The sequence below is a fragment of the Melanostigma gelatinosum genome, assembly GCF_949748355.1.
Source record: "Melanostigma gelatinosum genome assembly, chromosome: 3".
Lineage (NCBI taxonomy): Eukaryota > Metazoa > Chordata > Actinopteri > Perciformes > Zoarcidae > Melanostigma > Melanostigma gelatinosum.
Genome location: NC_136636.1, coordinates 21,647,110 through 21,660,141, shown reverse-complemented (window position 1 = coordinate 21,660,141; position 13,032 = coordinate 21,647,110). Strand labels below are relative to the sequence as shown.

The 13,032-nt window shown below is 42.6% G+C and overlaps 1 protein-coding gene across 1 annotated transcript; it reads right to left on the bottom strand.

Annotated features, from left to right (window-relative positions):
* Positions 1-8,503: 8,503 nt before the first annotated feature.
* LOC306797240 (monocarboxylate transporter 1-like) lies at positions 8,504-12,497 on the bottom strand (the record flags this gene model as incomplete). The annotated part of the gene is given in 7 exon segments (XM_079296505.1): positions 8,504-8,739; positions 8,854-9,296; positions 9,298-9,619; positions 9,838-9,856; positions 9,861-9,950; positions 9,954-9,979; positions 12,281-12,497. Coding segments are annotated over 7 exon segments (1,353 nt in total).
* Between the last annotated feature and the right edge of the window lie 535 nt (positions 12,498-13,032).

Sequence of the window (13,032 nt, the reverse complement as noted above, 5' to 3'; positions counted from 1 at the left end):
TTGCAAACAGTAAGTATCCTGCTTGACGAACAGAACAGTAAGTATCCTGCTTGGCAAACAGTAAGTCCCTGCTTGGCGAACAGTAAGTCCCTGCTTGGCAAACAGTAAGTCCTTGCGTGGCAAACAGTAAGTCCATGCTTGGCAAACAGTAAGTATCCTGCTTGGCGAGCTTGGCGAACAGTAAGTATCCTGCTTGGCGAACAGTAAGTATCCTGCTTAGTGAACAGTAAGTATCCTGCTTGGGAAATAGTAAGTATCCAGCTTTGCAAACAGTAAGTATCCAGCTTTGCAAACAGTAAGTATCCTGCTTGGCGAACAGTAAGTATCCTGCTTGGCGAACAGTAAGTATCCAGCTTGGCAAACAGTAAGTATCCTGCTTGGCGAACAGTAAGTATCCAGCTTGGCAAACAGTAAGTATCCAGCTTGGCGAACAGTAAGTATCCTTCTTGGCAAACAGTAAGTATCCTTCTTGGCAAACAGTAAGTATCCTTCTTGGCAAACAGTAAGTATCCTTCTTGGCAAACAGTAAGTATCCTTCTTGGCAAACAGTAAGTATCCTTCTTGGCAAACAGTAAGTATCCTGCTTGGCGAACAGTAAGTATCCTGCTTGGCGAACAGTAAGTCCCTGATTGGCGAACAGTAAGTCCCTGCTTGGCAATCAGTAAGTCCCTGCTTGGCAAACAGTAAGTCCCTGCTTGGTGAACAGTAAGTTGGCGAACAGTAAGTTGGCGAACAGTAAGTCCCTGCTTGGCGAACAGTAAGTCCCTGCTTGGCAAAAAGTAAGTCCCTTCTTGGCAAACAGCAAGTATCCTGCTTGGCGAACAGCAAGTATCCAGCTTTGCAAACAGTAAGTATCCTGCTTGATGAACAGTAAGTATCCTGCTTGGCGAACAGAACAGTAAGTATCCTGCTTGGCGAACAGAACAGTAAGTATCCTGCTTGGCAAACAGTAAGTCCCTGCTTGGCAAACAGTAAGTCCCTGCTGGGCGAACAGTAAGTCCCTGCTTGGCGAACAGTAAGTCATTGCTTGGCAAACAGTAAGTCCCTGCTTGGCAAACAGTAAGTCCCTGCTTGGCGAACAGTAAGTCCCTGCTTGGCAAACAGTAAGTCCCTGCTTGGCGAATAGTAAGTTGGCGAACAGTAAGTCCCTGCTTGGCGAACAGTAAGTCCCTGCTTGGCGAACAGCAAGTATCCAGCTTTGCAAACAGTAAGTATCCTGCTTGATGAACAGTAAGTATCCTGCTTGGCGAACAGAACAGTAAGTATCCTGCTTGGCAAACAGTAAGTGTCCAGCTTTGCAAACAGTAAGTCCCTGCTTGGCAAACAGTAAGTCCCTTCTTGGCAAACAGTAAGTCCCTTCTTGGCAAACAGTAAGTCCCTACTTGGCAAACATTAATTATCCTGCTTGGCAAACAGTAAGTATCCTGCTTGACGAACAGAACAGTAAGTATCCTGCTTGGCAAACAGTAAGTCCCTGCTTGGCAAACAGTAAGTTGGCGAACAGTAAGTCCCTGCTTGGCAAACAGTAAGTCCCTGCTTGGCAAACAGTAAGTCCCTACTTGGCAAACAGTAAGTCCCGACTTGACAAACAGCAAGAATCCTGCTTGGCGAACAGTAAGTATCCTGCTTGGTGAGCTTGGTGACCAGTAAGTCCCTGCTTGGCGAACAGTAAGTATCCTGCTTGGTGAACAGTAAGGATCCTGCTTGGCGAACAGTAAGTCCCTGATTGGCGAACAGTAAGTCCCTGCTTGGCAATCAGTAAGTCCCTGCTTGGCAAACAGTAAGTCCCTGCTTGGTGAACAGTAAGTTGGCGAACAGTAAGTTGGCGAACAGTAAGTCCCTGCTTGGCGAACAGTAAGTCCCTGCTTGGCAAAAAGTAAGTCCCTTCTTGGCAAACAGCAAGTATCCTGCTTGGCGAACAGCAAGTATCCAGCTTGGCGAACAGCAAGTATCCAGCTTTGCAAACAGTAAGTATCCTGCTTGATAAACAGTAAGTATCCTGCTTGGCGAACAGAACAGTAAGTATCCTGCTTGGCAAACAGTAAGTGTCCAGCTTTGCAAACAGTAAGTATCCTGCTTGGCAAACAGTAAGTCCCTGCTGGGCGAACAGTAAGTCCCTGCTTGGCGAACAGTAAGTCATTGCTTGGCAAACAGTAAGTCATTGCTTGGCAAACAGTAAGTCCCTGCTTGGCAAACAGTAAGTCCCTGCTTGGCGAACAGTAAGTCCCTGCTTGGCGAATAGTAAGTTGGCGAACAGTAAGTCCCTGCTTGGCGAACAGTAAGTCCCTGCTTGGCAAACAGTAAGTCCCTGCTTGGCAAACAGTAAGTCCCTGCTTGGCAAACAGTAAGTCCCTGCTTGGCGAACAGTAAGTATCCTGCTTGGCGAGCTTGGTGACCAGTAAGTCCCTGCTTGGCGAACAGTAAGGATCCTGCTTGGCGAACAGTAAGTATCCTGCTTGGCGAACAGTAAGTATCCTTCTTGACAAACAGTAAGTATCCAGCTTTGCAAACAGTAAGTATCCTGCTTGGAGAACAGTAAGTATCCTGCTAAGTGAACAGTAAGTATCCTGCCTGGGAAACAGTAAGTATCCAGCTTTGCAAACAGTAAGTATCATGCTTGGCGAACAGGAAGTATCCTGCTTGGCGAACAGTTAATATCCTGCTTGGCGAACAGTAAGTATCCTTCTTGGCAAACAGTAAGCATCCTTCTTGGCAAACAGTAAGTATCCTGCTTGGCGAACAGTTAGTATCCTGCTTGGCGAACAGTAAGTATCCTTCTTGGCAAACAGTAAGCATCCTTCTTGGCAAACAGTAAGTATCTTGCTTGGCGAACAGTAAGTATCGTGCTTGGCGAACAGTAAGTCCCTGCTTGGCGAACAGTAAGTCCCTGCTAGGCAAACAGTAAGTCCCTGCTTGGCGAACAGTAAGTCCCTGCTTGGCAAACAGTAAGTCCCTGCTTGGCGAACAGTAAGTATCCTTCTTGGCAAACAGTAAGCATCCTTCTTTTCAAACAGTAAGTATCCTGCTTGATGAACAGTAAGTATCCTGCTTGGCGAACAGAACAGTAAGTATCCTGCTTGGCGAACAGTAAGTATCGTGCTTGGCGAACAGTAAGTATCCTGCTTGGTGAACAGTAAGTATCCTGCTTGGCGAACAGTAAGTATCCTGCTTGGTGAACAGTAAGTATCCTGCTTGGCAAGCTTGGCGAACAGTAAGTATCCTGCTTGGCGAACAGAACAGTAAGTATCCAGCTTTGCAAACAGTAAGTATCCTGCTTGGCGAACAGTAAGTATCCTGCTTGGCGAACAGTAAGTCCCTGCTTGGCAAACAGTAAGTCCCTGCTTGGCGAACAGTAAGTCCTTGCGTGGCAAACAGTAAGTCCCTGCTTGGCAACCAGTAAGTATCCTGCTTGGCGAACAGTAATTCCTTGCTTGGCAAACAGTAAGTCCCTGCTTGGCGAACAGTAAGTCCTTGCTTGGCAAACAGTAAGTCCCTGCTTGACGAACAGTAAGTCCCTGCTTGGCGAACAGTAAGTCCCTGCTTGGCGAACAGTAAGTCCCTGCTTGGCAAACAGTACGTCCCTGCTTGGCAAACAGTAAGTCCCTGCTTGGAAAACAGTAAGTCCCTGCTTGGCGAACAGTAATTCCTTGCTTGGCAAACAGTACGTCCCTGCTTGGCAAACAGTACGTCCCTGCTTGGCAAACATTAAGTCCCTGCTTGGTGAACAGTAAGTCCCTGCTTGGCGAACAGTAAGTCCCTGCTTGGCGAACAGTAAGTCCCTGCTTGGCAAACAGTAAGTCCCTGCTTGGCAAACAGTAAGTCCCTACTTGGCAAACAGTAAGTCCTTGCTTGGCAAACAGTAAGTATCCTGCTTGGCGAACAGAACAGTAAGTATCCTGCTTGGCGAACAGAACAGTAAGTATCCTGCTTGGCTAGCTTGTTCAACAGTAAGTATCCTGCTTGGCGAGCTTGGCGAACAGTAAGTATCCTGCTCGGCAACCTGTAAGTATCCTGCTTGGCAAACAGTAAGCATCCTGCTTGGCAAACAGTAAGCATCCTGCATGGCGAACAGTAAGTCCCTGCTTGGCGAACAGTAAGTATCCTGCTTGGCGAACAGTAAGTATCCTGCTTAGCGAACAGTAAGTATCCTGCTTGGCGAGCTTGGCGAACAGTAAGTATCCTGCTTGGCGAGCTTGATGAACAGTAGGTATCCTGCTTGGTGAACAGTGTTGAAGAAAATCATCATATAACTTGTGAATCCAACTGTTGTTACAATCTTAACTTCCATGATTGGAGTAAACACGAGTGTTCCTCTTCATGTCAAAGTATCCAGAATCATTTGAGACGTAAAACCTCATATCACAAGTAAACAGTTCATATAACGTGTTATGTAACACGCATTCTGGTTCCCAGCAACGTTCTTGGGAAATGATCATCAGGGCCAGACCAACTGTAATACATCTCTCCTATTCGTACCAAACTGCCAAAAGGTTGACTTGACCAGAACATCGACATGAGAACATGCCCTAATTAGGAGACCAGATGTGTCCTGTTTTTCGATTCAACAGACTGGTTTGATTGGTGGGACGTAGCTTAAGGGGCGTGAATTTTGACTATAAGAGTGAAGAGTGAGGGAGGCCCCTCTCTGCCTGCCTGCCTGCCTCCCTCCCTCTATTAGAATGTAAAGAAGCTACATTGTATTAGAATGTAACTTCTTTACATTATATTATAATGTAAAGAAGCTACAGTGTATAGAATGATTCTATTGAAGTTATTCCTTTTTTAAATGTTTTAGACCAGTCACTAATCACTCATTCCACCCGTCCTGTGTGGAATTCTACTCATGTAGTCGCTCGCTAGCTATAGCATGTAGCATCCTGGGCATCACTGGGAATCAAAACACCACGGCTTTGAGAGCACTTGTTTGCAATTGCGCATTAACGGGATTAACCAATTATTTAACTTGCAAGCTCGGACCACTGATTCAGCAAACCTGCTTGCTTGCAGTGCAATAAATGGTTTTTCATGGTGGTGGTGAAAAAACAAATCTGGAGCCTTGGTATCACCTGCTATAACTAAACAACAAAGTCTGCATCGGCAGATACGACTCAATTTCCGCACAAATAGCCTACTGCTACATGTGTAGTATTTAAGTATTTATTTTATTTGATGTATGTTTTTTGACATTTGCTCGTGGCCCCGTAGCAAATGCTTTGCAGCCTGGTGCTGGCCCACAGCCCGGTGACTGGAGACCACTGGTGTAGATGACTCTTGGCGGCCTCGGCTCTCCATGGCTCCTGCCACTGCCACTAAATGTATTCATAATATAGCAAAAAAGACTAAAGAATTGGGCAGATGTACAGTCAATCCTTGTCTCTGTTCTTGATACATATTGGACGGGACATGCTGAAGATTTTATCGTAGTTCATGGTAAACTGACCATAAGATAAGGGACATATAGGCTGTCTCATCAATGACGGTCCATAGAAGGGCCTACCTCCATACAAACTATTTAACTACACATGTAGCCTATTGTAGGTTATGAAGTATACAAGTTAATATCTGTCAGCGCAAAGCAAAGATTCAATGAGGCAAGGCCTGGAGGTTCATAATCATACATTCAGTAAGGGTCAGGCCATGCAACTTGAAAACAATCACTGTAACCTTGAGTAAAATGTAAAAAAAGAGGAGATGAGGTTCTAAAGTCATTAGAAGATCATATTAAACACATTGGGGTTCCTTGGTTCTTCCTCATATTTGGTTAGGGATTACAAGGACATGCGTTATGCAAGACAAAAATTAAATGAAAACGTGAAATCCTGTCTGTGTCCCTGAAATTCAGCTTTTTTTTTTAAATATACAGAGGATCGATGCTCAGGGCCTTTCGCACCAGTCTAGTCTAAAACAATACTACTGCCATTCTCTACAAACATTATAGCAACCCAAATTGCTTTATGTTGTTATATAATTCCAAGAACTTACATCTTATTAGGCAAGAGATACACTCCTAAATTCATTTATGCTGCAAGATGACTTGATTAGTGCTGAAAAGCTGCTTCCTAATTCATAAGTAGGCCGAGTGAAGCCTTAGATCTGCTGGTTGAATCTAATTCTGTTTCATGAGAAGTGCAGTATTGTACCGATTTGTATCCTTGATACCGACAACAATACATAATCAGTTTTGCACATTACGATTACAATGGTCAACCAGCAAAAATAACTTTATTTATTTTTACTGTGGTTGTTATATAATGCAAGAGCATAATTTGATAAACTGACTAAATGATGTGGAGGCATTCGTCCAATAGTACAACAAATATAACCAATAATCAAATTATTCCTCCACCCAGTCTGTTCAATAACAGTTAATGGCATGATACTGGTGGAGTTTCTAAGAACAAAAAAGAGTTAGTGCATCTCTAAAGGACAAGCATTTTTCTGATCCCAGATTTTTAAGAAACAGAATAAATCCAACTTATGTCTTCTTGTCGAATGACAGTTTATTTGATTTTATAACGTGTGCATATACAGTAACTTGCAGTCAGTGACTCATTTTCATATCATGTGAATACAAAAAGCGATGCAACAAGGTTTACGCCCTCAGAACTACAAATAATTCCCGTCATTCATCATCACAAATGGACCAAGCAAAGCATGTTTATTAAAAGAGAAATAGATCATTCGTATGAATATATAAAGTGAAAGTGGCACCAAGGATGTTTTCAAACCTTCCAAAAATGCACAGAGCCAGACGGTCCTTGAGAAAAGGAAATAGTTCTTATAAATGTGTTTGATAGTGTGGCAAGCATGGTAAGGTGAATACTATAATTAATGCACTTTCACATAGAATGTTTGCAACTACTTATTTTCTTTCTTTACTTGAGCACTGCACTTTGCATGTTCCTTATTAATAAAACATGTTATTATCTGAGCTCCATTTTAGAAGGTTGAAATACCTGAAATTGTGTGCAGGAAGGTTATAGTGATACCTTTTGAGATTAAAAACATCGCAATAGCCATACAATATAAGTGACATAAAAGCTTAAGCAAACCTAAATAGTCTACCTAACACATATAACAGTCCCTATATGAATATCAGAGTTTAAAGGGCTTGGTCTAAATGCCTCACTGAACAAAAATGTCAAATAACATGGTACAGAATATTAGAAAGTGTCTTCTGTGTTCCTCGCCTCTGCCATCTCCTTGGCATCAATGTCCATGTTGGAGTTTTGTTCTCTGCTTCCAACCCTGGCCCTATACTCCTCCTCTTTCTTCTCTTTGGCCAACAGGTGATAGTTGAGTCCCATTCCCGCAAACAGGATGAAACTGGAGACGATGAGGAGGATGCCGCAGCCCTGGTATGTGTACTTGTAATCGTGATACACGTCTTTGAACTTCCCTGTGAAGAGAAAAAGTCACATCGCATGATTCTTTAGTCACCGTCGAGACAAGGTAATACATTTAAATTGGTGACGGTGAACTTGGAAGTTCATTTAGAAAGCGATGTACTCACCAAGCAAAGGGGGCCCCAACAACACAGGACCACACTCCAAAATGGTGACCAGCCCGACGGCACTGGAGAAGTTATATAATGCAAGAGCATAATTTGATAAACTGACTAAATGATGTGGAGGCATTCGTCCAATAGTACAACAAATATAACCAATAATCAAATTATTCCTCCACCCAGTCTGTTCAATAACAGTTAATGGCATGATACTGGTGGAGTTTCTAAGAACAAAAAAGAGTTAGTGCATCTCTAAAGGACAAGCATTTTTCTGATCCCAGATTTTTAAGAAACAGAATAAATCCAACTTATGTCTTCTTGTCGAATGACAGTTTATTTGATTTTATAACGTGTGCATATACAGTAACTTGCAGTCAGTGACTCATTTTCATATCATGTGAATACAAAAAGCGATGCAACAAGGTTTACGCCCTCAGAACTACAAATAATTCCCGTCATTCATCATCACAAATGGACCAAGCAAAGCATGTTTATTAAAAGAGAAATAGATCATTCGTATGAATATATAAAGTGAAAGTGGCACCAAGGATGTTTTCAAACCTTCCAAAAATGCACAGAGCCAGACGGTCCTTGAGAAAAGGAAATAGTTCTTATAAATGTGTTTGATAGTGTGGCAAGCATGGTAAGGTGAATACTATAATTAATGCACTTTCACATAGAATGTTTGCAACTACTTATTTTCTTTCTTTACTTGAGCACTGCACTTTGCATGTTCCTTATTAATAAAACATGTTATTATCTGAGCTCCATTTTAGAAGGTTGAAATACCTGAAATTGTGTGCAGGAAGGTTATAGTGATACCTTTTGAGAATAAAAACATCGCAATAGCCATACAATATAAGTGACATAAAAGCTTAAGCAAACCTAAATAGTCTACCTAACACATATAACAGTCCCTATATGAATATCAGAGTTTAAAGGGCTTGGTCTAAATGCCTCACTGAACAAAAATGTCAAATAACATGGTACAGAATATTAGAAAGTGTCTTCTGTGTTCCTCGCCTCTGCCATCTCCTTGGCATCAATGTCCATGTTGGAGTTTTGTTCTCTGCTTCCAACCCTGGCCCTATACTCCTCCTCTTTCTTCTCTTTGGCCAACAGGTGATAGTTGAGTCCCATTCCCGCAAACAGGATGAAACTGGAGACGATGAGGAGGATGCCGCAGCCCTGGTATGTGTACTTGTAATCGTGATACACGTCTTTGAACTTCCCTGTGAAGAGAAAAAGTCACATCGCATGATTCTTTAGTCACCGTCGAGACAAGGTAATACATTTAAATTGGTGACGGTGAACTTGGAAGTTCATTTAGAAAGCGATGTACTCACCAAGCAAAGGGGGCCCCAACAACACAGGACCACACTCCAAAATGGTGACCAGCCCGACGGCACTGGAGAAGCGCTGGGCTCCCACCAGGTCCATCAGGGTCTCAAACAGCACCGATCTCAGCCAGCCGAAAGCAAACCCAAAGAAAATGGCATAAATCACAAAGCCTTTGTAGTCTACCGACATTGGTGCTCGAACGTGGCAAACACCGTTGTACAGCACCGAGGCAGCGAAGAAGTACTGTATTCTGGGCCGAATCCACTTGGTGTTAGCCACAATGCCCATTAAGGGCCGGGCGACTATGTCCACAAAAGCCAGCACAGACAGTAAGAAAGCTGCCTTGTCTTTAGGGATGTCTTTACTCTTTGCATAATTACTGAGGAACACCAGCAGCGCGAAGAGACCGGAAAACATGATAATGTTACCCACAATATAGAGCACAAAGCTTGAACAGAGAGAGGTCGATGAAGCTGTTAATGGTCGACACTACAGTCCTCTTCTCTGTGCTCTTCTCTGCAGGTTTGGGTTTGGGTCCTATGGGACGCATGAGGGAACCAGCGACACAGCAGTTGAACAGCAGGCCGCCCACGATCAAGAAGCTTCCTCTCCAGCCGAACGTCTCAAAAAGCCAGGTGTTTATAGAAGCCATGGTGGACAGGAAGACGGGGCTGCCAGCCATAGCGATGCCATTAGCAATGGGCCGCTTATTGTAGAAGTACTTTCCTGTCATTGGGAGGGCAGGGTTCAGGTTGAAGGCCAATCCCAAACCTAAAATAATCAATAAGAAAAACTTGTGAGTGTATTTGACATCTATAAATACAGTATACGAGTTTAAATAAAAGGGATTTGAGCATTAAAGAGTTTGGAGATTATTTCCTGGTATTTTTACTTTTGGAAGAACACTAGATGGCAACAGTGCGCAGTAAAAGAAAAAAAGAAAGTGACTTATGACCAAACTTAGAAATATAGAAAGTTAAATTAGGTACCTCCCACCATACCAATACATATACAGTGCCTGAACAGAATTGCAGAAAGAGGCCGCAATGAGGCCCGTTCCAGACAGGCATCCTCCCGCTATCATAACAGGACGGCTCCCATATTAATTCACCAGGATGCTGCTGATTGGACCTGAAGAGCAAAAACACACTGATATTAAAAGCTGAACGATGGAGATTTCTATGCAATCGTCAATGCACAGGCCTATATTGTACCACCAGAGGGCTCCTGACAATTCAAACAACTTCTGCAATCATTTTAGTCAGTGCTGCACTGCAGTAGATGTGTTCTCCTGCCATTAATAATGCGATGTGTCAGAAAAACCATGACGGCGCAAATGAAATAAGCATTTATTTGTTTCAGAGATTCATACAAATTGACAGAGGAATAATTTGTTGGTGGATTCTTCTTAAATGAACTCCAAATGCATTTGAAATGATTATTGGAAGAAGCTCACTTTAGATGAGTGGTGTGTGTGTGTGTGTGTGTGTGTGTGTGTGTGTGTGTGTGTGTGTGTGTGTGTGTGTGTGTGTGTGTGTGTGTGTGTGTGTGTGTGTGTGTGTGTGTGTGTGTGTGTGTGTGTTTGATTGGGGGGAGTTGAAGGGACCTGTGTGTGTGTGTGTGTCTTGCTAAAATGAAAACTGTTTTTTAAATGTATTATTACGTACAGTTTTTTCCAATTTTAGCACCTGGTACATTAGTTCCATAGAAAAAGTGACAGAATGTCAGAACAGTAAATCAACTTATTAATATGCACGCACCTTGGATTCAACATCAATTTCAGGAAAATCAGTATGACTTGTAAACAAATGACTCAAATGTGCGGAGGGTTCACGTCGTAGAAACACCATCGCCATCCTCGGCGTCTAACAAGCGGCCTAAATGAGTATGAGGACCCACACGGAAGACACTTCTGCCTTCCTGCCAAATCCCTGCACGACCCAACGGACCTAAATAGAAACTGACAGTTTTTGTTTAGAGGTTGTCCAGACTCATTTGCCAGCACGGTGCAAGACAAAGGGTTTTTAAATTGTAATGCAGCCGGTCTCCACACTAACAATGAGTTCTTTCCTTCCGCCTTGCAGGGAGGGTTGCTCGGAATAAAAAGGTTGGAGACGAACCAATGTAGAATATTATGAATGTAATGAATCAAACATTGAAGGAGTACAGAGGTGCGCAACAGTAGGTTGTTAACGAACTTCTCCCGCTGATGTGCTCGGAATGTTTATCATACGATAACAGACGCAGCTGTCATCTGCTGGACAAACATTCCATCACTTAGCTTTCAATTACTATGCATAGCTTGCTTTCATCTGTGTATATTTACATCTCAACATTTGAATTAATTAACAATGTTACACCTGAATATGCATGTTGGGTCCAATGGGACTCGTAACTTGTCAGAACAGGGGCATATCTCTCTTTTACAGCCTTGAGAAAAGGTGCGTAAAGCCACCCAAGCTAATAAACACCGCTGCTGAACACCACACTGTGAAATGACAGACGAATGAAGAACAATCGGATGTTCTCAGAGAGCAACTCCGTGACCTTTAATCATTGCAGGGAAATGTGCTGCTGAACAATAAGCAGTGTTGGTTCTATTCACGTACTTACTTTGTACAGTAATGAGGGCTTAACTCAGACATGAAGTTTTGCTGGCCTTTGACATGCAGTACTGTAACTTGCAACTTGCTATTACACAAGTAATATGTTCAACATTCTGCAATAGCAATAAAATACTGTGTCCACTTATATTTTATTGCTTGCAGATCTTGTTAATATATTTTAGAGAAAATGTGATATACAGTAGTTGTATACGGTGTTAATATTTTCCACTTCACATCACTTTGGCACACTAAAGCAACTTTCCAAAAAACTTCCCTGGGATTAGAAAAAGATGCCCAAGTCATCATTTTTTTTCTCGGTTTATCACAAGAAAAGAGAAGTGCGGCGGTTTGATTTCAGAGCAGATGGTCTTGAGGGACGAGGGGAGCTCCTTTGAACTCGATTCTCTCCGTGTTGAATATCACGCACATGAATAGAGCGTTTCAGTCACCTGACTGATGAGATAATTCACCTCATCAGTGCAGGAACACAGCTAAAAAAAAAACCCATTCATGTGCTCCAGAGACAGATAATGTTGCACTTTTGGTGAGCAAATGTTCAACAGAGGAGTTACAGTGTTGTGTTATCTCAGTATGAAATGTTTGATTGACTATCATTTTGAGGATCTGTGGCCTCTTTGTGGACAGACTTAGGCTACAAAGCAAGTCTGTATTGAGCAATGGGGTCAGCATTTTAACACTCCAGGAGTAAATCTTTTACAAGTTGTGCTAAGAGCTGGAGACTGACTCCATCTACAAATCGTCTTTATGTGCTGAATGTCAAGTGTGAGGCAACGGTTGACGAGTTGAATTCTGGGTCGTGGCTCACCTCCGCCGTACATGCACGCTAACATGATGGAGGAGATCCAGGACACCTGGCTGCTGGTCACATCGAAGATTACCTCGTTGTCTTTGAAGAAGACAGTGATGGACTTGGGGAACGCGTAGGAGAAGCCAATGGAGATGAAGGCCCCGACAACCACCATCCATCCCCAGCCACCCTCGGGTGACGTGGAGCCTTGAGGATCACCGACGGCGGGCGCCATGTTCAGTCACAAAACCTACCCTGCTTCAAATTCGACACATTTTACAGAGATGAAGATCTGTTCAGAAGAGAACAAAACAGCAAAGAACATAGTTTTGGTTACCGGCCCACATAACTACTTATTCTTTTAATAACCCTTCACAGCCACTTAGATCCTCCGCTGACTTTAAAAATAATAAAAACTATCACTTTAATAAGCAAATCGGCAGCTCAGCCTTCTTACAATAAGACTATTACCGTACTACCTACTCAAGGCTATAAGAGAGGGAAGCTCATTTATAAAAGACAATTGAAAACTTATTTATTCCATATTGCCTTTAACTAGCTGTCGCTTTCCTTTTGTTTTATACATCTTTTACATGTTTTATTGTTCTAGTGCCTTCCTTTGTTTTATTGCTTGGTTTTATCGTGCAGTATTTTCACATTTTAATCTGTTTTTATATATTCTCTTGTTTCTTCACATCGCTGTAAAACACTTTGAACTACTCCCACCTGTATGAAAGGTGCTGTATAAATAAAGTGTATCATTATAATTA